The 23,477-nt window shown below is 38.7% G+C and overlaps 3 protein-coding genes across 3 annotated transcripts; 2 read left to right on the top strand and 1 right to left on the bottom strand.

The window, feature by feature from the left end:
• The first annotated feature begins 1,214 nt into the window (after positions 1 to 1,214).
• On the top strand, positions 1,215 to 20,297 carry LOC116306098 (cation channel sperm-associated protein 2). Its single transcript, XM_089037232.1, has 15 exons — positions 1,215 to 1,368; positions 1,578 to 1,742; positions 1,844 to 1,912; positions 2,792 to 2,964; positions 3,608 to 3,721; positions 5,441 to 5,497; positions 5,581 to 5,705; positions 6,057 to 6,229; positions 6,540 to 6,675; positions 14,243 to 14,443; positions 14,772 to 14,851; positions 15,190 to 15,274; positions 16,104 to 16,171; positions 16,274 to 16,323; positions 20,184 to 20,297. The coding sequence occupies exons 1-14, from the start codon at positions 1,227 to 1,229 to the stop codon at positions 16,309 to 16,311; spliced, it is 1,626 nt and encodes a 541-aa protein (XP_088893358.1). The 5' UTR covers positions 1,215 to 1,226; the 3' UTR covers positions 16,312 to 16,323; positions 20,184 to 20,297.
• LOC148913924 (uncharacterized) lies at positions 19,680 to 21,534 on the top strand. Its single transcript, XM_089037239.1, has 3 exons — positions 19,680 to 20,384; positions 20,704 to 20,774; positions 20,980 to 21,534. Exons 1-3 carry the CDS (start codon positions 20,224 to 20,226, stop codon positions 21,090 to 21,092), a joined length of 345 nt encoding a protein of 114 aa, XP_088893365.1. The 5' UTR covers positions 19,680 to 20,223; the 3' UTR covers positions 21,093 to 21,534.
• On the bottom strand, positions 21,388 to 23,426 carry LOC116306124 (dolichyl-diphosphooligosaccharide--protein glycosyltransferase subunit KCP2). Its single transcript, XM_031716169.2, has 5 exons — positions 23,379 to 23,426; positions 23,138 to 23,292; positions 22,753 to 22,816; positions 22,486 to 22,552; positions 21,388 to 21,588 (listed from the first exon to the last, which is right to left on the bottom strand). The coding sequence occupies exons 1-5, from the start codon at positions 23,380 to 23,382 to the stop codon at positions 21,474 to 21,476; spliced, it is 405 nt and encodes a 134-aa protein (XP_031572029.1). The 5' UTR covers positions 23,383 to 23,426; the 3' UTR covers positions 21,388 to 21,473.
• Between the last annotated feature and the right edge of the window lie 51 nt (positions 23,427 to 23,477).

Here is a 23,477-nt window from a genome sequence, read left to right as displayed (position 1 = left end):
TTCGAAGTAAAACAAAAACAGCATTCAAGGTACGATGATGATGACAAGACAGCAAGAGATATTGAAACGTCTTCTACCTCCGGTCCAAACAGCGGCTCATTCTGGCAGAAATGTCAAAGAAGAATAATGACAATGTATACAATGAGAGGACGCCATGGCGATACCAACGAACAAGTAAGCGGATACAGAAAGAAAAGGATGGTAAACACAATCACTAGGGATCGCAGGCGAATCGGTGTGTGTGATTGTTCTGACGAACTGGAACGAGAAAGGACAAGAACTCGTGTGGTGTGGAAACGATTTGGAGAAGAAGAACGAACAAAAATGAAAAACTGGGAAATAACACTATTTTCTACCAAACGTGACAAGGTTGTGTAAAAAAGATAGCCCTGCATATTTCTGATTAGATATTACTCATTAAATATATATACGGTAAGCTGAATACAAAATTATATTATGATACATACGATGCATGATACATATGATCGATAATTTGTTAAATTTATTTTATTTTCATTTAGAAACTTTCACTTGACCATATAAAAGATAAAATGTAGAAACAGGAAAGTTACGTTAAATAAAGCGAATGCAAGATATAAAAAGTTAAAACACGAGGAAACGAATAACTCAGTGGTCCCGACGGGGCTGATCCCAAATTGGTAAATAGCCTAATTGTTGCACTGACGGAGAGCATGGGAGCCGCCAACACGTTTCATATCGACTGTACGTGTATCTTAAATGAATATATCTGAAAATGATTGTCACTTCCCAGCATACCTTTCAATCTCAGCTTTCATGTTTTGAATTTGAAACTACTCCCGACAATACACCAAATCCAAATATGGCGACCAATTTGAATAACTATTGTTCCGCACTGACTAGCGACTGACTAGCTTCTCATACACGTGAAAAGGCCTTTTTACTTAAATGAACAGGAGGCTAGTCAGTCGCTAGTCAGTCCAGAACAATATAGTTATTCAAATTGGTCGCCATATTTTAAAAAAGCTTTTCAAGTAGCAGCTCTTTCAAATGCTGCAATCCTGTTGTACTCGAGATTTTATTGGACAAATTGTATCACGTGACCATCATCTTTTGATAGGTTCATTTTGTGGCGGCCATTTTGAAATGATCTGTTTTTATAATATTTAACTTTGGCTTGTATAAGCCATTTAAGACCTATTTTTTGAAGGTTTTGTCATATATTATACAAAAGGCAAAACATAAAAATGAACGAAGAGTTTTCCGAGGAGTTGTCTCCCAGAGCGGAGATTTTCCGGTCTAAATTAATCGAGGATTTCCAACTACTTGATATGATGTTGGACAAGGGAGGCCATGACCAACCAAAACATTACTCCAATGAAATTCTTGGTAAGTCGTTATTTATATTTTAAATCTTTAAAAGAATTGTTAACTGCAATTGAGTCCAAACGCTTTTAATGCATTGTTTAAATCCGCATTGATGGCTAGCCAACTTACCGCTGTGATGCCATTTTTCTATTAACTTATATATTCATTCTCTTTGATTTCTGTCAGTAATTTAAAACGTTCCTCCATCTTTGCCCACTATTAATGTTTAGATGACAAAGTTATGGGTTCATTGCTGAAGGATAACCCACAAGGCCTTATAAAGTTTCAGTTATATACCAAAAAAGATGAGCAAAGATTTCACGATCGCAGACTAAACCGAGTGAAAAACAAAAACAGCATACCACTTGGACCATGGGCACACACGGTCGTTGTCAGTAAGTAGTCTTTTATAAGCTCTGAAAATTTTCATTTCTGTGCTAATGATTACTTAGATGTACTAAAATGTTATAGTTTATGGTTTTTTGTTGATTTTCAGACCCGAAAGTACAGAATTTCATCATGATATTGATAATTGCTAACTCAGTAATTTTAGGCATCCAAGCAGGTCAGTCAGCTCGACTCATTATATTAAGGGTAAAATAACGTTTCTAAAGAGAATAGCGGGTGTTAAAAAATAGAAAGAAAAAGAAAGAATTGAAAAGAGAAGAGAAAAACTAAGAAAAATTGTAGTAAATCGGAGTGGCTCTTCGTACGTCACCCGTACGTCGACTTTCAAAAATTAGAGAGTTTTAGATTGACTTTTTTTTCTCCCCGCAAACGGCAAACGTGACCACATTTTCATAGTTTTCCTGTATTTTACTTTACCTTTTACAAACCTTCTCACCAAGCGCAAATACTCTTTTGTTTTTCTACTACTTGGACTTTTTTGCGATTCTTTTTCAGTAATTTAAAAGAATTTTTTACTGGTCAACTGACGTTTCACGTTTGCCGTGAACGTAAATCTAAAACTCTCTAATTCGTCGATTTTCTCGCGAACTCTGTATTCTTTTCCAGCCTAATAACGATATTTTTATTTAGACCAGTTAGCCGATTCATGTCGGTGATGTTATTTTGATTCAAACGTATTTGACGAGACTGTACTCAGTAGCGAGCAATTAACTTTATACTTTTGCGACACTTAGAATTTTTTCGTGTAGTCTCAGTCACTCCCGTACGAATTATTCGCGATTGTTAATCGTACGGGAGTCGGTCCAGCAAATATTTACCAACATTTTAGTCAATCCCGTACCAATTATTCACATCATTAAAATACCGGAGTCGGTTTAGCGAACTGATTACCAACATTTTTCACTCCCGTAAGAATTATTCGCAATTGTTATTCTAACGGGAGTCTATTCAGCAAATATTTACCAACATTTTAGTCAATCCCGTACGAATAATTCGCGATTGTTATAACCATAAAATAACTTTGATTGCACTTCAGAAATATCCCAAATCAAGGACCAATCTTTAGACAACCTCAAAGTCACATTAAATGTGTTGGATTACTGCGTTCTCACTGTCTTCGTGCTCGAGATTCTTGTCAAGTGGATTGATGGGTTCTGGAGCTTCTGGAAAAATGGATGGAATATCTTTGACTTTCTTGTCACAATAATGGTAAGTGCAAGTAACGTCTGCCCCAATCACGGTTAAAGTGCCTATGACACCTAAATCAATATTTTCAGCATTGATTCTACATGAATTGAATAGTTAAATGGTAGAATATTTTTATAGGATTTGAGTGATGCATCTTAGACATATCAAGGTTTATACATCCAATAATATATGTTAATGAGTGTGATGTCATAGGAGGCGGCTTTAAACCTTCAAAACGTCCTATAAATTGCGATATATACCTCAAAGCCGTTGCATGCCTTAATGCCCCAACCATTTATATATCCGGGTGGAGAGAGCGTCGAAAACACGCATGGTCCCTGGTTGTACGAAGCCTGCATGGATAGCGCTATATATCCGGCGGATAAATCCTTATCCAGTGGATAAGTCGATGCTGTTATCCAATAAATTTATCCACTGGATAAGATTTATCCGTTGGATCGCGCTATCCAGGCTTCGTACAACCGAGTCCAGGCCTCCAACGCTCGAGTGCAATTCATCCGTAGGCCGAAAATGCATTTTCTATATAAATATATTAGTTTAAAAACCTTTACGAAATGCTAGTCCAAACTTCTTGTCATGAATTCATAACAACTTTGACTTCCGCCTATATAAGACAGACCATGCAATGATCTTCCGTTCTTAGTCTGTTGTTCCAGAAGTCATGAAAATTTCTTCAGGCCCTACTTCAACTGATCGGGAAGTGGCAGTCATCGCAGAAAACCTAAGGGTTTTTAGAATACTCAGATCCTTAAAAATGGTAAAGTACAATACCAAGAGAATACGAAATACTTCATATTCTCTTGACAATACTTATTAATTGTAAGCGCGATTAACGCACTGTTCGCGGTCCACACAAACACTATGCATATGCAGTATCAAACCACGCACACACAAGCGGGTGGGTTCCTTTTTAAATTTTTCCGATTTTATAGTACACCTTTTGCCATTCATTAACAGAAAATGTACATTCATTTGTGCCAATAGTTGTATCAATAACGTGTAATGTACTTTCATCAACACCACAAGTAACATCATTAGGGCGGATCAACTTTCAATAACGACAATTGAATATGCGTGTACATTCATAGGCATCAATGGACAATCAATAGCGCGTTTGTACATTCATATGCGCGGAATGTATTTTCTTGTGCGCGAAATTCAACTTCAATAACACCAAATGACAAACAATAGCATTTATGGACAATCATTTACCCAAAAGTGAAAATTCATTAGTGCTATTAGCATAACCATTGACAATCTATAACGCGTTTGGACAATCATGAGGGTCAACGTTATATTCTATAGCGTGGTTCGACAAACATTTGCATGATTCGAATAAACAATAAGAGAAATAAAACAATCATTAGCGTTTTTTTTTTTAATCACTTTAATACATATAAAAAACTCAGGAAACTGCCTCCATAATAGCGGCTGCGTAGGAGAATAGCAATTAGCTCACTTAAAGCAGCAATTAAAGCCGACATCAGCCGTCCAGAGTTCCAACAACATACGAACTATTGGGCTGAGGCAAGACGACAAGGGATTGCTCTAGGTCTCTACAGAAAGCAGTTGCTAATGGAAGGGTTCCAGAGAAATGTGGCAACCATCACTATCGCTAAATGTGATCAGTGGTTCAGATATATGCAAACGTATTTGCCACGATGTATAAATGGCGAAGAAATTGAAGGCTAAAATAGTTTTTTAAAAAATCGCTAATGATTGTTTTATTTCTCTTATTGTTCATTCGAATCATGCAAATGTTTGTCGAACCACGCTATAGAATATAACGTTGACCCTCATGATTGTCCAAGCGCGTTATAGATTGTCAATGATTATGTTAATAGCACTAATGAATTTTCACTTTTGGGTAAATGATTGTCCATAAATGCAATTGTCTGTCATTTGGTGTTATTGAAGTTGAATTTCGCGCACAAGAAAATACATTCCGCGCATATGAATGAACAAACGCGCTATTGATTGTCCATTGCTGCCTATGAATGTACACGCATATTCAATTGTCGTTATTGAAAGTTGATCCGCGCTAATGATGTTACTTGTGGTGTTGATGAAAGTACATTACACGTTATTGATACAACTATTGGCACAAATGAATGTACATTTTCTGTTAATGAATGGCAAAAGGTGTAGTAACATTAATATTGAAGTTACACCATTCTAATTGCTTACTATCAATCACGTGACTTTTTTGGAGTTAACTGAAGGGCAAACAAGCGGTTGACTGAGGGGCAAACTAGCGGGTGTTAGGTCAAAAAATGGCAAAATAAGTCCTCGAACTATTGTATTTGACTATTTCTACGACATAAAACCAGAAAACAAGAGATCAAAACAACCTCCAAGATTCTACAAGCCATTAAAAACGCAGCTATTTCCGGAAGTGACGTCTATTGATAGCAACCTATTCTGTATCTAGGACTTTTTGCGGGACTTTTTGACTTTATAGTGAAGTTATTTCCAGGTTTCACGGTTTGCGCAGCTCAGGATCATCGTGTTAACTATCCTTAAAGCTTTCAAGGTGAGATTATAGTATACGATGTAAAAAACTTACTACACGAATGCATCGCAAGTTTGGAGCATATATTTTCTCTCTTTTTGCAGTCTATGGCTTTCATCATGATTTTGCTGATAACATTCATGTACATCTTTGCCGTGGCTGGTACCGTCATATTTGATACATATACCAAGTCGAACCGAACGGATCTCAAGTACAAAAACAGTTTTAGGTACGCTTCCTCTCGTCCTTAAATTTGTTCAGCTTGCTTCGTCATCTTATCTTGTCTTATAGGACAACTTGGATGAAAACGCCCCAATTTTTGAAAAAGTCTGAATATTTGTTGAAGATAATGTGACTCAATTATGATCATGAAAACCAGTTAGTGAAAAGTTTTAGCCTGGGAGCCACTTGCAGTTGAGAAATTTTGATGTTGAATAAAATTGATAATTTTTATCCACAACTTTTGAAGAAAATATGTTGCTTGACTACTATTAGGGGAATTTTCCCTTGATGGGGCCATATATATAGATTAGTAATTTCCAATTTTCATTGATTTTCTTTCCCGTTAATCATCTTTTAGCACACTTGGAAATGCCTTGATCACGCTTTTCCAGCTCTTTACCCTCGACCATTGGTATGAAATACTGAATGACCTTGTGAAGGTAGCTGATGACATCACAACCAAGATTTATGTAATCCTTTGGATTTGTATCGGTGCTTTTATCTTCAAAAATATCTTTGCAGGAATTATGGGTACGTAGCCAGTCATAGTATGCGCGCGCATACGTGTGTTGGGGGGGGGGGGGGGGGGGGGGGGACGGGGGATGGGAGGGGAGAGAAGAAAACAAAGGTGACACATGTCAAAGTGGCAACAAGTGTCAACGTGGATTTGGAGGCGTTTGTCCACAACTAAAAATGTTTAAAGTTTGCGTTCTCAGAAATTCTATCCATAGTTTTTGCATCTTTGATTTATTGGACGCGCTCAGGAACACGCTCTAGATTTGATATCATAAAATTGCCTGAAGACCAGCCTAATTTACAAACATTTCTACGTTGAAAATAGTTATGAACTTTCAAAATATCCGAGACGATTTCAACAAGCAGATCAAAGAACAGACTCAAGCGATAGAAGCCGAACAGATGAGACAGCACTTGACAGAGGAACTTGAAAGACAAGACAAGCTTCACGCAAGATCAAGGTCTGAAAACTCATTAATAATTCATGCGGTCAATGACCAATGGCGACTTTGCATTGTAGTCACGTGCACGCACCTTGATACTTGATCAAAAACGGATCAAGGCACTGATCAAAACACTGTTCACTTTTTTAGTCTCAGAAAATTCAAGATCAAATGAATTATTACTGAGTTTGAGATACGGCCTCGTGCTTTCATCTTTTTCTCGGTGTTTGGATGCCCTGATCAAACACTCGCACTCGTTTTTGATCTATTACCTATCTGAAAACTCGAGACTTAAGTGTGGGAAAGGTCATGCGCAGAGATGTTTGGGGGCTTCTGCTGATCTTACATTGGAGTGCGTGCACATGCTATTATAGAATAGGGGTTCTGCAACGGGCGCGATCAGGGCGGATCGCGGATCAGCCCTAGAGATGACTTCATCGCACTAGGAGTAGTGACGTCAGAGCCTAAAGCGTGACTTCATAGGATTTAAGAACCAATAAGCCATTCTGATAACGATAGCATCTCCGGAGCGATCCTCCAGACCCTCCCCTCCCCCCCTCCCCTCCGGATAGATCAAATCTATTTTTAGAACAGCCCAAAGGGTGATGTCATAGGATGTGGGAACTCCCCGATCTCCCCGAACCCCTCCAGATAGCTGGATAGGTCATATCTATTTTTAGTCTTCCCGACAGACCCCCCCTCCACCCTCCGGATAGATCATATCTATTTTTAGAATAGCCTAAAGGGTGATGTCATAGGATGTGGGAGCTATATATGTGGGATGTGGATAATATCAAAATATATATGTATATTTTAAAAGAAATTTCAGCTCTACCTGATTTTCCTTTTCGCTTATCCAGTTAATAAAACTATTTTCGGATCGCAACATATTCTGGTTTCATCTAACCCATCTTGCTTTCTCACTTATACTATCATTTTCGTAAATACAACTCCAAAGGGTTTTATCCAAAAGCGAATTTAGTGCTCATTCAGCGTATGGAGTCATCGAAATGACCTTTGCATTCAAGGAAGGACGTAATACTACTATGGCCCTATTGCCTAAGATCTCAACACTACTGGCTCAAAGCATCAGACGGAGAGGCGGACCACGTACGAGTTTTGTCATTTGATTTTAGCAAAGCGTTTGACACTGTTCCTCACAAGAATATCCTGTCATCGAAAAGCTCAAATCTACTAACCTCAACCCATATATCATCAACTTGGTTATAAGTTTCTTGAGCAATCGTAAGCAGAGGGTTGTGGTTGACGGACTTACAACCAACTATGTGTACGTAAACAGAGGTGTACCTCAGAGTACGGTCCTAGGACCAACCCTCTTCTCGTTGATGGTTAATGACATCTGTACAGCTGGCCCAAGAAACAACTTGCTAGTAAAGTATGCTGACAATATCACAGTGACTGCCCCTGTTAAAAATGATGAAGATTCTGCTCTTTCTGAACTATATAACATCGCAAGCTGGGCAAAAAATAACCAAATGAGCCGATGGTCATTCACGGCAACACATTAAAGCCTATGCCGCAACCACTTCAAGACATCAAAAGGAAAGAATCTCTTAGACTACTTGGTATAACCTTCCAGAGCAAGTCAACATCGTGGAACATTCACATCGATAATTTGCTATCTAGAACTTCTAGTCGACTATATATTATCAGGAACTGTAAAGCCTACGGATACCCCCCTAAGCAACTATCACAACTATTCGATTCACTGATTGTATCACTTTTTACATACGGAATACAAGTCTGGGGGGGCAGCGTCACAAGATAAAGATCATGAACGAATTGACAGGTTTTTCAGACGAGCAGCTAAATTTAGATACACCAACAGAAAGATTACCATCTCAGAATTTAAATGTCAACATGATAACAAGCTGTTCAAAGAAATCAGTACTAACGAAAAACACGTTCTCAAGGACATGCTACCACCTATCAGAAACCGTCCTTTAAGAGATTAGCCTGTCTAGCCAGGCGTTCCTCGTGGGGTTTGGGGAGGCTTGGGACCCACAAGCGAGGAACGCCTGGCTACGCAGGCTATTAAGAGACTGATTTAAAAATTTCTTCATAATTAACTATGATAAATAGGTGTCTTTTCAATCAAAGTGTTTTATAATATTTGTACATAGCTATATTTATATTTTACATTTTTGTAACAATTTCACGTTTGTTGAATTTGCCTTAATAAAGATTCACTCATTCATTCATTCATTCATTCATTCATTCATTCATTCATTCCTTCATTCCTTCATTCATTCATCCATCCATCCATCCATTCATTCATTCATTCATCCATCCATCCATCCATCCATTCATTCATTCATTCATTCATTCATTCATTCATTCATTCATTCATTCATTCATTTAAGAAAAACACTCATCCGAATGATTCGACCTAATCTAAATGCCCAGTTTTTTTGTTATGCATTCAGTGTTTGTTAAATAGCTGAAAGTTCGAAGATTGTGATTCCACCAAGGAACGTTTCATAGATGTTGGAGAGTTTAAAGCCCGCTTGATTCCCAATTTCCTTGAAATCCTTTTCTGACTCTCTTCTTGTTTTGTAAACGCCGTTCAAGAATTTGGACGTTAGAACTGCGTAGACGCCATGTTGAATCCCATTAATCACAACGTTCTTACATTTACCAACCAATTAGGTCATTCGCTCAATACTGAGCACTTTAGACCACGCTAAATAATTATTAAAATGATTAAATAATTAACATATTAATAAATAGAATAAATAATAATAAATAGTAATTGTCCAACAAGTTAATAAATATCTTATAAATATCTATTGCATTCTTAAATGCTGCAAGTGAGGTTGCTAGTGCTGCTTCCTTTGGGAGTTGGTTCCATTCTGAAAGTGTTCTTGGGTAGAATGAGTACTTGTAATAATCCTTTGTGGCCATAGGCTGAGTATACACGTACTCCTTGTTGAAACGGGTAGAATAGGAATGACCAAATGGCTTAATTCTAACATCATCTTGAGAAACCAGCTTATTTCGTATCTTGTAAATCAAAGATAGTCGTGCTATCCTTCGTCTGCTTTCTAGCGTCTTCCACTTCAGTACTGAAAGCATTTCAGTTACACTGTCCTTACGATCAAAGCGTTCAGGACCCAGCGTGCAGCTCTCCTCTGAACCATTTCAACCATGCGAATATTTTTTACTGTATACGGGTCCCAGACAGATGAGCAATATTCCAAAATAGGACGTACTAAAGCCTTGTATGCTGTTTCCTTGGTACTGGATGGACAATGTCTTAAGTTACGCTTAAGAAAGCCAAGTGTTTTATTGGCTTTTTTTGAGATATTTCTGGTGTGTTCGTTCCAACGAAGATCCTCAGCCAGATGAACACCAAGATACTTAGCAGAACTTACAGAATCCAAGGCTTTCCCTCTAAGTTTATAATCAAATACGTCTGGATTCAGCCTTCTGGTAACCCTTATAACGTTACACTTTGAGGTATTAAACTCCATTTTCCAATCTGACTCCCATCTTTCCAAGTTTAGGTAATCTCGTTGTAACTGAATACAATGTAACTGAATTCTTATTCAAGATACCAGCGTCGGTCACACAAAGGTCGGTGTCATCATTATCTACTCGAGTGACGCTATTGGCTTAAATCTACAAACGATGACCACTGGACGTGACGGTGTCTGGAGCCAAATTTTAAACAATCAATTGTTTAACCACGCGGTTTTCGAACATTTCCACACTCAATTTTTTTTGTCACCTTATCTTTTCGACTTAACTCGTAGTTAACAGCTAAACATGGCAGAACCTGCGATTGGCCAAGAAGAGAATTTCATCTTGTCCACGTTTCATGGTGTATGGTTGAACCGATGCTTGAGCCTTGTAGTGGGCTTCAAGATTCCTGACCTACTCTGCAACACCGACAAGCCGTCTGTGAGCATCGAGGACATAGCTGCTAAAACAGGATGTTCTTCTTCTGAGAAAATTTACTTGATCATGCGCTTACTCGCTCAATGGGGAATAGGCAAAGAACTTGAAAACAGACACTTTGCCAAGAACAGAGCAATGGAGCTCCTAAGGATGGACCAGGGACCAAGTTTTGGACACTTCTTAAGCAGCTATTCTAGTGAGGAGTATTTGATGGGCTTGCTATCCTTGCCAGAAGCCGTAAGGTCCAACCAGTCAGCTTTCTTCCTTGCGCACGGAATGAAAGATTTCTATGAATACATGAATCAGATTGATGACTCTCCATACGACAAGTCCAAGCAGTTCAGAGGTTCGTCGACCGTGATGATTGGAAGCGACGAGAGAAGGCGAGAGTTCGCTGACTACTTCAACAAAGGACAAGCCATGCGGGTAAAACTCCTTCTTTTACCAGAAGTCAAAGGAATACCAACCGTATATAACGTCTATCCATGGTCCACTTGTAAAAGATTACTAGACGCAGGAGGTTCAACTGGCTCGTTTCTTGCCTCTATTCTTAAGCAGCCTGATTGCCAGGACATCCAGGGGTTTGTTGCAGACCTACCTGCCGTGGTAGACACTGCACTTCAGGAATACCACCAGCTTGGACTCCCAGAGAACCGTATCAAGTTCCTCAAGCACAATTTCTTTGAGCCTTATCCCAAAGATTTTCACGTTGACGCGATCGTTTTCAAGAATACCTTAGTCATTTTCAGTGTTCAGGAAAAGATCCAGATTATACGAAACTGCCGTTCTGTTCTACATGAAGGAGGGAAAGTTCTTGTCTTGACACTTTGTGTGAACGACGCGGGTGTCTTGCATAAGAACGTTTGGATTAATGGGATTCAACATGGCGTCCACGCAGTTCTAACGTCCAACTTCTTGAACGGCGTTTACAAAACAAGAAGCGAGTCAGAAAAGGATTTCAAGGAAATTGGGAATCAAGCGGGCTTTAAACTCTCCAACATCTATGAAACGTTCCTTGGTGGAATCACAATCTTCGAACTTTCAGCCATTTAACAAACACTGAATGCATAACAAAAGAACCAGGCATGTACAATAGATACTGTTCCTTATATACAAGATTCTTTTAATATTGTTTATATACACCTAATTGAAAAAACGTAGTCGGGTTTGAGAAAGTCATATCATCGAAGCTAAGACCGACTAAAGGGTTTTGGGTACTCCGTAATGGGACGAATTACATTTGCATATAGACATGTAAAAATGCACAGTAGAGCAAAGTCAGTCGACCTAGATTAACAACATGCCAAAGCCATGATGCATAAAATGTGCACAGGAAGAAAACACTGCAATACGCATGAAATTAGCATAATTGTTTGTCTTCCCATGCTCCCCTTCGGTCTTAGCTTTGTGGCTACTGGCGTTTTTGTGGCTACTGCTTCGATAGAAGCGTAGCCATAATGTCATCTTGTTGAGTGCGTGAGTGAAACATCAAAGGAAGCCCAAATCGAATACCGATTTTAGTCCGATATGCTTTCGGATATCGTTTGGAGTAAATCAGATCGTTGTTGTGACGTGATTACATAAAAACTGTAATAACTCTACAAATATTTCACCAATGTCATTCAAACCTGGACAGACATACATTGCCGGACATTGCTTACACACAGGTGCCAATCATGTGACATATGACGTCATCAATCACGTGATTACATTAAAACTGTGATAACTCTACAAATATTTGACCACTGTCAGTCAAACCTGGACAAACATACATTGCTGGACATTGCTTACACACAGGTGCCAATCATATGACATATGACGTCATCAATCACGTGATTACATTAAAACTGTGATAACTCTACAAATATTTGACCACTGTCAGTCAAACTTGGACAAACATACATTGCTGGACATTGCTTACACACAGGTGCCAATCATATGACATATGACGTCATCAATCACGTGATTACATTAAAACTGTGATAACTCTACAAATATTTGACCACTGTCAGTCAAACTTGGACATACATACATTGCTGGACATTGCTTACGCACAGGTGCCAATCATATGACATATGACGTCATCAATCACGTGATTACATTAAAACTGTGATAACTCTACAAATATTTGACCACTGTCAGTCAAACTTGGACAAACATACATTGCTGGACATTGCTTACACACAGGTGCCAATCATATGACATATGACGTCATCAATCACGTGATTACATTAAAACTGTGATAACTCTACAAATATTTGACCACTGTCAGTCAAACTTGGACAGACATGCATTGCCGGACACTGCTTACACACAGGTGCCAATCATGTGACATGACGTCATCAATCACGTGATTACATTAAAACTGTGATAACTCTACAAATATTTGACCACTGTCAGTCAAACTTGGACAGACATGCATTGCCGGACACTGCTTACACACAGGTGCCAATCATGTGACATGACGTCATCAATCACGTGATTACATTAAAACTGTGATAACTCTACAAATATTTGACCACTGTCAGTCAAACTTGGACAGACATGCATTGCCGGACACTGCTTACACACAGGTGCCAATCATGTGACATGACGTCATCAATCACGTGACTACATTAAAACTGTGATAACTCTACAAATATGTGATCAATGTGAGTCTAACTTGGACAGACATACTTTGCTCAAAACTGCTGACACATCTTTCAATCATGTGACATATGACGTCACCATTCATGAAATCTTCATGATGTTTAAAATGGCAGTAGCCACATGCAGGCTTTGACTGCCTATTTTTTAAATTAGGTGTATACATATATGCTAGCTGTGTCTCGAAACACAATATGTTATTGTTGTAGCTTGCACTAAGATCAAGTAAGATCATAATTTACCTTTTCATCATTACTAAGATCAAGTATCTCAAATAAAGCCTGAAGTTCGAAAAAGGAAAAACTGAACCACAAACCGCGAAACGTAATGCAAAGTTTAAGAAAAGCCACTTGAGAAAATCATAATTAACTACACACTCCATCTAAAAATAGATAAGACCTATCCAGCTATCTGGAGGGGTTCGGGGAGATCGGGGAGTTCCCACATCCTATGACATCACCCTTTGGGCTGTTCTAAAAATGGATTTGATCTATGCGGAGGGGGTCTGGAAGATCGCTCCGGAGATGCTATCGTTATCGGAATGGCTTCTGATTGGTTCTTAAATTTTATGAAGTCACGCTTTAGGCCCTGACGTTACTACTCCTAGTGCGATGACGTCATCTCTTGGGCTGATCCGCCCGTTGCAGAACCCCTATTCTGTATACTACTGCACTGCAGTCAGTTTGCGCGTAGAAAAATGACATTTTATAAAATGTTGGTACTAATACCTTCATTACAAAATGCTTCCACGCACTTGCATACATGAAAACATGCGCAATAGGTAAATTACGAGCGTGGTATGAAACGACTGAAGATGAGTGCCAATGGGCCATTCACAACTTCAAGTCGCGTAAAAAATCAGCCAGATCAACTAGAAACCGTGGACAGCTGTTTCGGACCTGTCTTACGCATGTTCTCATATGATTTCCGAGCCCATCCCACACGGCTTACCGCCTCATCTCTCGTTACATACATGAAGTGGGGATACGTTGAGCCTCAATGGGGATTGTCTTTGTAGGCGATCCAGTAGTGTTGGATACAGTCTTTATCAAGAGGACATGCCTAGGCCGGAAATCATGCCAACTTTAGCTGAAATGTCAGACTCTGAAAAATCTGATACAGAAGAGGGTCCACCGGAGGATGCTACAACCACAATGAAGGATACACCAGATAAAGAGGATCCTTTTGCAGCACTAGGCAGCAAACTGGCAAAACTGAGGTATTTTTGATTTACTTAGAGCCTATAGTCACTGGTTACAGAACGAGAGACATATTCTTGGGGTCTGTAGAGTTTAGCCATGAGTGTTGCGAAATCTCGGAGGCCCTATGTAAAGGCATAAAAAGTTGGAAATGAGAAACCTGCTTGCAAACTATCCAAGGGAGCACGGCAGAATGTCGTTTTTGACGATATGATGGAGGAATTTTGATTAAACGTCCGCCATCTTGTTTTTCTCTCTCGCCATTTTGCTCTTTGCTTTGTCTTTCCGCTCACCATTTATTACGTAGGCGCAGAAGAGCCCCGCTAATATCAATCATTATCATTTTAGAGAGTCACGGGGTAGTCAGACACTTCAGGATATCAAAACATTCACTTGTGTGCAGGATGACTTCAATGAAATTTCTGATGGTGAGTTAGAATCCGTTTTTTATCTCCTGCCACACCCACATTATATATGTAGCCATGGCAACGACCACTACATGCATACTTATGGGAAACTTAATGTTCCCATCCGCTTAGCTCAGGGGGTTCTGTAGATTTGACATGGGCCAACTTTAAAGAAAAGACTGTAATATAAATTGGTAAAGTGTATAAAAAATGAGATAAATTATATTGATTAATAAGAGGGTTTGTAGTCGTCATTTAAGGGGTTTGATTGCAGTTTGGGACTTTGAATGAACCCCCTAGATTCACTACTGCAAATTGAACTTATTTGTCTTCTGATTACATGGAATACTTGATCATAGACTGGAATGCTACAGTAGCTGCAAATCTTGACCTCATGGAGAACAACCCTGTTGAGACCCTCTGGTCAAGGAGTTCCCTGTTCAGGTGATACCATTAACTCAATGTAAACTTCCAAGATCTTTTATGTTGGCTCACATAACATTTTAAATAGATCTAACATGGCTTTGAATTCTTAGTAGCATCATGTACTAATATTAGATAGATTGTAATAAATGTCACGAGGTACAAGGGAACTTTAGGATAAGGTTTATGAATAGCACACAGAATGTATGTCAAGGAGACCATAGTTAATAGAGGGGAATGGTTATGAAACCTATTGTTATCAGGTCTTTGTTCGCTTTTGATGTTAAACCGGTCTTAATCGTGAACAATGTTTGATTTATGCTCATCCGAAATTGCAAAATAAGTAAACATAAACTTTGTCTATGGGATTGTTGTAAGGAATATTCAATTATCTCTTATAAATCTTTAAGTATTTTGTGCACTGTCACGCTTGAAAAAAGTAATCTATTTCATAATGCTCGCATTCATGCCCAGTTGAATTAAGTATGGGAAAAAATCTCGATTCAGCGGCCTAAGTCAAGCTGGCACGGCTTGGCTTAGGGGACGGCAACGACCCACGCGAATCGAAGGGGGGGCGGGTGGGCCGCTTCGTCTTTTACCGCTGGTAAAACTGAGCAAGAATGCAATACCTCTGCGTAACAGCCGTATTTATGGCTAAGATATTACGTAATCTACGTGAACATGTCCATTAACATTTATTGTTTTGGATTTATTACTCAAATTCCACCGTGCATATCATTCCGATCATTAAGAATAGTGAACAAAGACCTATAACAATAGGTTCCATAACCATTCCTCTCTATTAACTATGAGGAGAGTAATGTATTTTATATAATGGTTTATTGAACAGGTACTTCCAGCTAATGGAGGCACTTCAAGAAAATACAGCTGAGAGACAACAATTGATGAAGTTAGCAGGTTTGCATTGACCTCGCTTTTTAAACACCAAAGTATCCCTGCTTTTATCCAGTGGATTAATAATGTTAATGAAAGTTTGTTTGTTGTTCCTCCTACCTACAGTTGAAGCCCTTGTGAAACTACAAGATTCCCAACTTTAAGAGGTTCAACTGGTAATATTTAACTACTTTTCTCTGCAAGGTTTCCTCTTTTTCTTTTGTTGTAGAAATTTTGTGGAAGGAAAAGTGGAAACTTATGATAAATAGGTGTCTTTTCAATCAAAGTGTTTTATAATATTTGTACAGCTATATTTATATTTTACATTTTTGTAATCATTCATTCATTTAAGAAAAACACTCATCCGAATGATTCGACCTAATCTAAATGCCTAGTTCTTTTGTTATGCATTCAGTGTTTGTTAAATGGCTGAAAGTTCGAAGATTGTGATTCCACCAAGGAACGTTTCATAGATGTTGGAGAGTTTAAAGCCCGCTTGATTCCCAATTTCCTTGAAATCCTTTTCTGACTCTCTTCTTGTTTTGTAAACGCCGTTCAAGAAGTTGGAAGTAAGAAATGCGGAGACGTCATGTTGAATCCCATTAATCCCAACGTTCTTATATATTCGATATAAGATACCCGCGTCGGTCACACAAAGGTCGGTGTCATCATATTATCTACTCGAGTGACGCTATTGGCTTAAATCTACAAACGATGACCACTGGAGCCTAACTTCAAACAATCAATTGTTTAACCACGCGGTTTTCGAACATTTCCACGCTCATAGTTAACAGCTAAACATGGCAGAACCTGCGATTGGCCAAGAAGAGAATTTCATCTTGTCCACGTTTCATGGTGTATGGTTGAACCGATGCTTGAGCCTTGTAGTGGGCTTCAAGATTCCTGACCTACTCTGCAACACCGACAAGCCGTCTGTGAGCATCGAGGACATAGCTGCTAAAACAGGATGTTCTTCTTCTGAGAAAATTTACTTGATCATGCGCTTACTCGCTCAATGGGGAATAGGCAAAGAACTTGAAAACAGACACTTTGCCAAGAACAGAGCAATGGAGCTCCTAAGGATGGACCAGGGACCAAGTTTTGGACACTTCTTAAGCAGCTATTCTAGTGAGGAGTATTTGATGGGCTTGCTATCCTTGCCAGAAGCCGTAAGGTCCAACCAGTCAGCTTTCTTCCTTGCGCACGGAATGAAAGATTTCTATGAATACATGAATCAGATTGATGACTCTCCATACGACAAGTCCAAGCAGTTCAGAGGTTCGTCGACCGTGATGATTGGAAGCGACGAGAGAAGGCGAGAGTTCGCTGACTACTTCAACAAAGGACAAGCCATGCGGGTAAAACTCCTTCTTTTACCAGAAGTCAAAGGAATACCAACCGTATATAACGTCTATCCATGGTCCACTTGTAAAAGATTACTAGACGCAGGAGGTTCAACTGGCTCGTTTCTTGCCTCTATTCTTAAGCAGCCTGATTGCCAGGACATCCAGGGGTTTGTTGCAGACCTACCTGCCGTGGTAGACACTGCACTTCAGGAATACCACCAGCTTGGACTCCCAGAGAACCGTATCAAGTTCCTCAAGCACAATTTCTTTGAGCCTTATCCCAAAGATTTTCACGTTGACGCGATCGTTTTCAAGAATACCTTAGTCATTTTCAGTGTTCAGGAAAAGATCCAGATTATACGAAACTGCCGTTCTGTTCTACATGAAGGAGGGAAAGTTCTTGTCTTGACACTTTGTGTGAACGACGCGGGTGTCTTGCATAAGAACGTTGGGATTAATGGGATTCAACATGGCGTTCACGCAGTTCTAACGTCCAACTTCTTGAACGGCGTTTACAAAACAAGAAGCGAGTCAGAAAAGGATTTCAGGGAAATTGGGAATCAAGCGGGCTTTAAACTCTCCAACATCTATGAAACGTTCCTTGGTGGAATCACAATCTTCGAACTTTCAGCCATTTAACAAACACTGAATGCATAACAAAAGAACCAGGCATGTACAATAGATACTGTTCCTTATATACACCTAATTGAAAAAGCGTAGTCGGGTTTGAGAAAGTCATATCATCGAAGCTAAGACCGACTAAAGGGTTTTGGGTACTCCGTAATGGGACGAATTACATTTGCATATAGACATGTAAAAATGCACAGTAGAGCAAAGTCAGTCGACCTAGATTAACAACATGCCGAAGCCATGATGCATAAAATGTGCACAGGAAGGAAAAACTGCAATACGCATGAAATTAGCATAATTGTTTGTCTTCCCATGCTCCCCTTCGGTCTTAGCTTTGTGGCTACTGGCGTTTTTGTGGCTACTGCTTCGATAGAAGCGTAGCCATAATGTCATCGTGCTGAGTGCGTGAGTGAAACACCAAAGGAAGCCCAAATCGAATACAGATTTTAGTCCGATTCTATACTTTCACATCCCTATAATGATTTGCGTCTTTGGGATGTAACCAATCAAAAAACTGTCCCAAATTGAAAAGTTTCTTAAATGAATTTATACTATACTTGCTTTTATCTGTACATTACTGATTATTAGTTTATTCCAAGTTATTTTTGCGTGTACAGATCATCAAGAGTTTTGGCCTTACAGAAAATGTATTGACTTACAAAAAAATGTTTAGCATTTACCTTACACGTCTTCAAGCTTCTATCTTTTTCTGTTTTTTACTTCTTCATTTTATTTTTGGATACCAAACATGGTATTGTTAACATTGTCTGATCAGCCTTCAGCAAAATAAGTGGGTTTTTACCCTCTGAGAACCCCCCAAACACGCAAAGTATTATGGGGATGTGAAAGTCGAGAATATATACTTTCGGAAATTGTTCGGAGCCAATCAGATCGTTGTTGTGACGTGACTACATAAAAACTGTAATAACTCTACAAATATTTGACCAATGTCATTCAAACCTGGACAGACATACATTGCAGGACATTGGTTACACACAGGTGCCAATCATATGACATGACGTCGCCAGTCACGTGACCACATTATAAACTGTAACTGCTCTATGAATATGTGATCAATGTGAGTCAAAATTGGACAGACATACTTTGCTCAAAACTGCTGACACATCTTTCAATCATGTGACATATGACGTCACCATTCATGAAATCTTCATGATGTTTAAAATGGCAGTAGCCACATGCAGGCTTTGACTGCCTATTTTTTAAATTAGGTGTATACATATATGCTAGCTGTGTCTCGAAACACAATATGTTATTGTTGTAGCTTGCACTAAGATCAAGTAAGATCATAATTTACCTTTTCATCATTACTAAGATCAAGTATCTCAAATAAAGCCTGAAGTTCGAAAAAGGAAAAACTGAACCACAAATGAACTAAAAATAGATAACTGAACTAAAAATAGATAAGACCTATCCAGCTATCTGGAGGGGTTCGGGGAGATCGGGGAGTTCCCACATCCTATGACATCACCCTTTGGGCTGTTCTAAAAATAGATTTGATCTCTCCGGAGGGGGAGGGGGGGGGAGGGTCTGGAAGATCGCTCCGGAGATGCTATCGTTATCGGAATGGCTTCTGATTGGTTCTTAAATTTTATGAAGTCACTCTTTAGGCTCTGACGTTACTACTCCTAGTGCGATGACGTCATCTCTTGGGCTGATCCGCCCGTTGCAGAACCCCTATTCTGTATACTATTGCACTGCAGTCAGTTTGCGCGTAGAAAAATGACATTTTATAAAATGTTGGTACTAATACCTTCATTACAAAATGCTTCCACGCACTTGCATACATGAAAACATGCGCAATAGGTAAATTACGAGCGTGGTATGAAACGACTGAAGATGAGTGCCAATGGGCCATTCACAACTTCAAGTCGCGTAAAAAATCAGCCAGATCAACTAGAAACCGTGGACAGCTGTTTCGGCCTGTCTTACGCATGTTCTCATATGATTTCCGAGCCCATCCCACACGGCTTACCGCCTCATCTCTCATTACAAACATGAAGTGGGGATGCGTTGAGCCTCAATGGGGATTGTCTTTGTAGGCGATCCAGTAGTGTTGGATACAGTCTTTATCAAGAGGACATGCCTAGGCCGGAAATCATGCCAACTTTAGCTGAAATGTCAGACTCTGAAAAATCTGATACAGAAGAGGGTCCACTGGAGGATGCTACAACCACAATGAAGGATACACCAGATAAAGAGGATCCTTTTGCAGCACTAGGCAGCAAACTGGCAAAACTGAGGTATTTTTGATTTACTTAGAGCCTATAGTCACTGGTTACAGAACGAGAGACATATTCTTGGGGTCTGTAGAGTTTAGCCATGAGTGTTGCGAAATCTCGGAGGCCCTATGTAAAGGCATAAAAAGTTGGAAATGAGAAACCTGCTTGCAAACTATCCAAGGGAGCACGGCAGAATGTCGTTTTTGTATTATTTAAGTATTTTGTGCACTGTCATGCTTGAAAAGAGTGAACAAAGACCTATAACAATAGGTTCCATAACCATTCCTCTCTATTAACTATGAGGAGAGTAATGTATTTTATATAATGGTTTATTGAACAGGTACTTCCAGCTAATGGAGGAGGCACTTCAAGAAAATACAGCTGAGAGACAACAATTGATGAAGTTAGCAGGTTTGCATTGACCTCGCTTTTTAAACACCAAAGTATCCCTGCTTTTATCCAGTGGATTAATAATGTTAATGAAAGTTTGTTTGTTGTTCCTCCTACCTACAGTTGAAGCCCTTGTGAAACTACAAGATTCCCAACTTTAAGAGGTTCAACTGGTAATATTTAACTACTTTTCTCTGCAAGGTTTCCTCTTTTTCTTTTGTTGTAGAAATTTTGTGGAAGGAAAAGTGGAAACTCTTACGACAAATGGATATCCAGTTTACATATTGTGTATTGATCCTTTGCATCCATAATGCAACATGCAACTTACAGTATTTATAAGCCCCGTTTACACTTGCGATTTTTTGCTGCAATTTTTGTGGCAATTTTTGGAAATATGAAATCTTTTGTCTCATCCTTCAAAAGACACATTCGTCTAGGAAAATCTTGGTATCCTGAAAAAACTTTACAAGTAAATTCTTTACCATTATTTATCATGGACAAAATTGTAAAAACAATTGCAGCAAAAATTGCCGCTTAAATCGCTAGTGTAAACAGGGCTTTACACATTTATATAACCAAAAAATTGGCCATGACATTCAAGAAAAAATAAATTAAAAAAAGATACAAAAACAGCCGTTTTTTGAAAAGATTTAATTTAAATTCCAATAAGAATAAATCTGATGGTTTACAAGTAATAAATGTAGATTTTGGACTTCCAGTTTAGTGGCTTTTCTTTCCCTTGGAGACAGGCTGAGTTGGCTTGATCATAACAGGTGTATGGGTTGCTGCAGAAATCCTATTCAAGTAGTATAACAATCCAATGGAAAAAAGAAAGCTAAAAAGGACCAAAAGAAAGTGGTTCATGTGAGCATTTCATCCTTTAGTAAAGGGTAAAGCTTCTAAATGCATAAAAAAATAAGAACTTTTAGGCTTCATGTTCTATCTCTGAAGCTAAAGGAATTTAATGGCAGCTGTTTTGAGGGGGAAAACAATGCAGCCTCTTTGCATGATACGAAATTTTATTTCCCAAAGAAGAAAATTTCAATACTTTTGCCCCACAAGACTACTTCTGTGAAACCCCTATAAAGTATCCATCATTATTTTACTGTACAAACAGACCTCATGTATCACTGTTTTCATTGCTACATTCTGATAGAAACAACAGTAGTGACAGGGAAATTGGGCAATAGACTACCCACCAATCAAATAAATTGTTCGGTACCTTTACATACTCTGATGGACAACAATGTATTACCCGATTTCCATGTTGTGACTATTGTCTCTATCAGCACAAAGCAATGAAGAGTGTATAAAGTTTATAAAAGCCAATATTTCTTTGTTCTGTTTTGCCTATAAATTTTCCCCAATACACCCAATATATATTCCATGTTTTAGGTTTTCAAATGTGATGTTGATATCATTTTACAATCGTACCAGTCTCAGCTTGAATCTATTATCAAGGCTTAAAATAATGGCCAGCAGTCAGTCACCAGTCGAGATGACTGGCTACATTTTTAGTCTTAGTTTGCTCATACAGTACCTGGTTTCTGGTTAGACCTTACCAGACAAGTTCCAATATTCTGGCCAGACACTGTCTGATGAAAGGTGGTTATTTTAAGCCCTGATTATGATGTTAGGATCCTAATTATTGAGAATACATGTATACATGGACTGGTACTCCCAGGAACTCCAACAAGCTTTTATTATTAATATTTCAAACTAATAAACTCACCATGTCGTTACACAGACCCTATGAACAAGACCTGAAGCAAACATAGCCACTCCAAGACAGGCCAGAACTGTAAAATTAATATCAATGGTTTTATCATTATTTACAACCCTTCACACAAAGGATTGTTCATGTTGTATTGGGGGGAGGGGGTATACATTGTATACTCTAGCTATTTAACCATGGTCAACAACCAATCAGAATGCAAAATTCAGCTGGCAATTTATTGAAATCAATAAGTTATTTTCCATCATAATGTTTTTTTCTTACCTTCTGGGAAAAGTTTAGTTTGAAAGTTTTTACCAAAGAAGCAAGTTTCAAGATTTCCCACAGCCTTTTTGAAAGTTAAGGAAATTTTGCACACACACAAAAAAGAATGAGCTACTATACTGCAACTCTTATCTTACTTGTAACTCTGTCACTACACCATATTTCTCTTCTAAGTTTCAATTTATTTTAAAGTTGAAAGAAGAGAAAGATTAGGTAACAAAAAGGCAAAAAATATCAATATTTATACTAAGAGCCCTTTGTCTGACTGTGAAGATAATTCATAAATATAATAATAATAATAATGGCAATATATTTCAGCGCTGTAAACTACCTCCAAATAAACATGGATTATGAGTTTCTGTCAGACAGCGACTTAAAAGGATACAGTAAGAAGAAAAACAAAAAGTTGTGAGCCAGCAAATCCTCCCAAAATGGTCATCCATTCGCTCGAAGCCAAGTTGTTCTTGAACATTTGCATCGCCGCAAAGATAACAACCGTGAGGGTAGAGGCAAAGAGAAACGACGCAGCGGTAGGAATAGCTGTTGATGATAATATTTGTTAATATCAGAGAGATCGCGGTGTTATATCTTCATAAAAAGGGGAATAAATTGAAGGTAATTCTTACCCATGTTGTTACTAAAGGAAAGAAAAGCCAAGAAAGGCCACCTCAGCTCTCGACCCATTCTTCTAACGGCCATTCTTCTCTTCTGATGTCCCGTATGTA

Source organism: Actinia tenebrosa, unplaced genomic scaffold, assembly GCF_029948245.1.
Source record: "Actinia tenebrosa isolate PJP-AT-01 unplaced genomic scaffold, QUT_ActTen_1.0 PGA_scaffold0__85_contigs__length_37466705, whole genome shotgun sequence".
Lineage (NCBI taxonomy): Eukaryota > Metazoa > Cnidaria > Anthozoa > Actiniaria > Actiniidae > Actinia > Actinia tenebrosa.
This window is presented reverse-complemented; position numbering and strand designations above follow the sequence as displayed.

What these genes read in the sequence shown, in the direction of transcription:
- LOC116306098 (XM_089037232.1), top strand. Translation starts at nt 1,227, where the DNA reads ATGAACGAAGAGTTTTCCGAGGAGTTGTCTCCCAGAGCGGAGATTTTC. An exon ending in ACTTTCTTGTCACAATAATG is followed by an intron (nt 2,965 to 3,607) that starts GTAAGTGCAAGT and finishes TTCCGTTCTTAG; the next exon opens with TCTGTTGTTCCAGAAGTCAT. An exon ending in ACAATTGATGAAGTTAGCAG is followed by an intron (nt 16,172 to 16,273) that starts GTTTGCATTGAC and finishes TCCTACCTACAG; the next exon opens with TTGAAGCCCTTGTGAAACTA.
- LOC148913924 (XM_089037239.1), top strand. Translation starts at nt 20,224, where the DNA reads ATGCCTAGGCCGGAAATCATGCCAACTTTAGCTGAAATGTCAGACTCT. An exon ending in AGCAAACTGGCAAAACTGAG is followed by an intron (nt 20,385 to 20,703) that starts GTATTTTTGATT and finishes TTTATTGAACAG; the next exon opens with GTACTTCCAGCTAATGGAGG. An exon ending in ACAATTGATGAAGTTAGCAG is followed by an intron (nt 20,775 to 20,979) that starts GTTTGCATTGAC and finishes CTTTTGTTGTAG; the next exon opens with AAATTTTGTGGAAGGAAAAG.
- LOC116306124 (XM_031716169.2), bottom strand. An exon ending in TTTTTGTTTTTCTTCTTACT is followed by an intron (nt 22,817 to 23,137) that starts GTATCCTTTTAA and finishes ACTTTCAAAAAG; the next exon opens with GCTGTGGGAAATCTTGAAAC. An exon ending in AGGGTCTGTGTAACGACATG is followed by an intron (nt 21,589 to 22,485) that starts GTGAGTTTATTA and finishes GGTCCTTTTTAG; the next exon opens with CTTTCTTTTTTCCATTGGAT.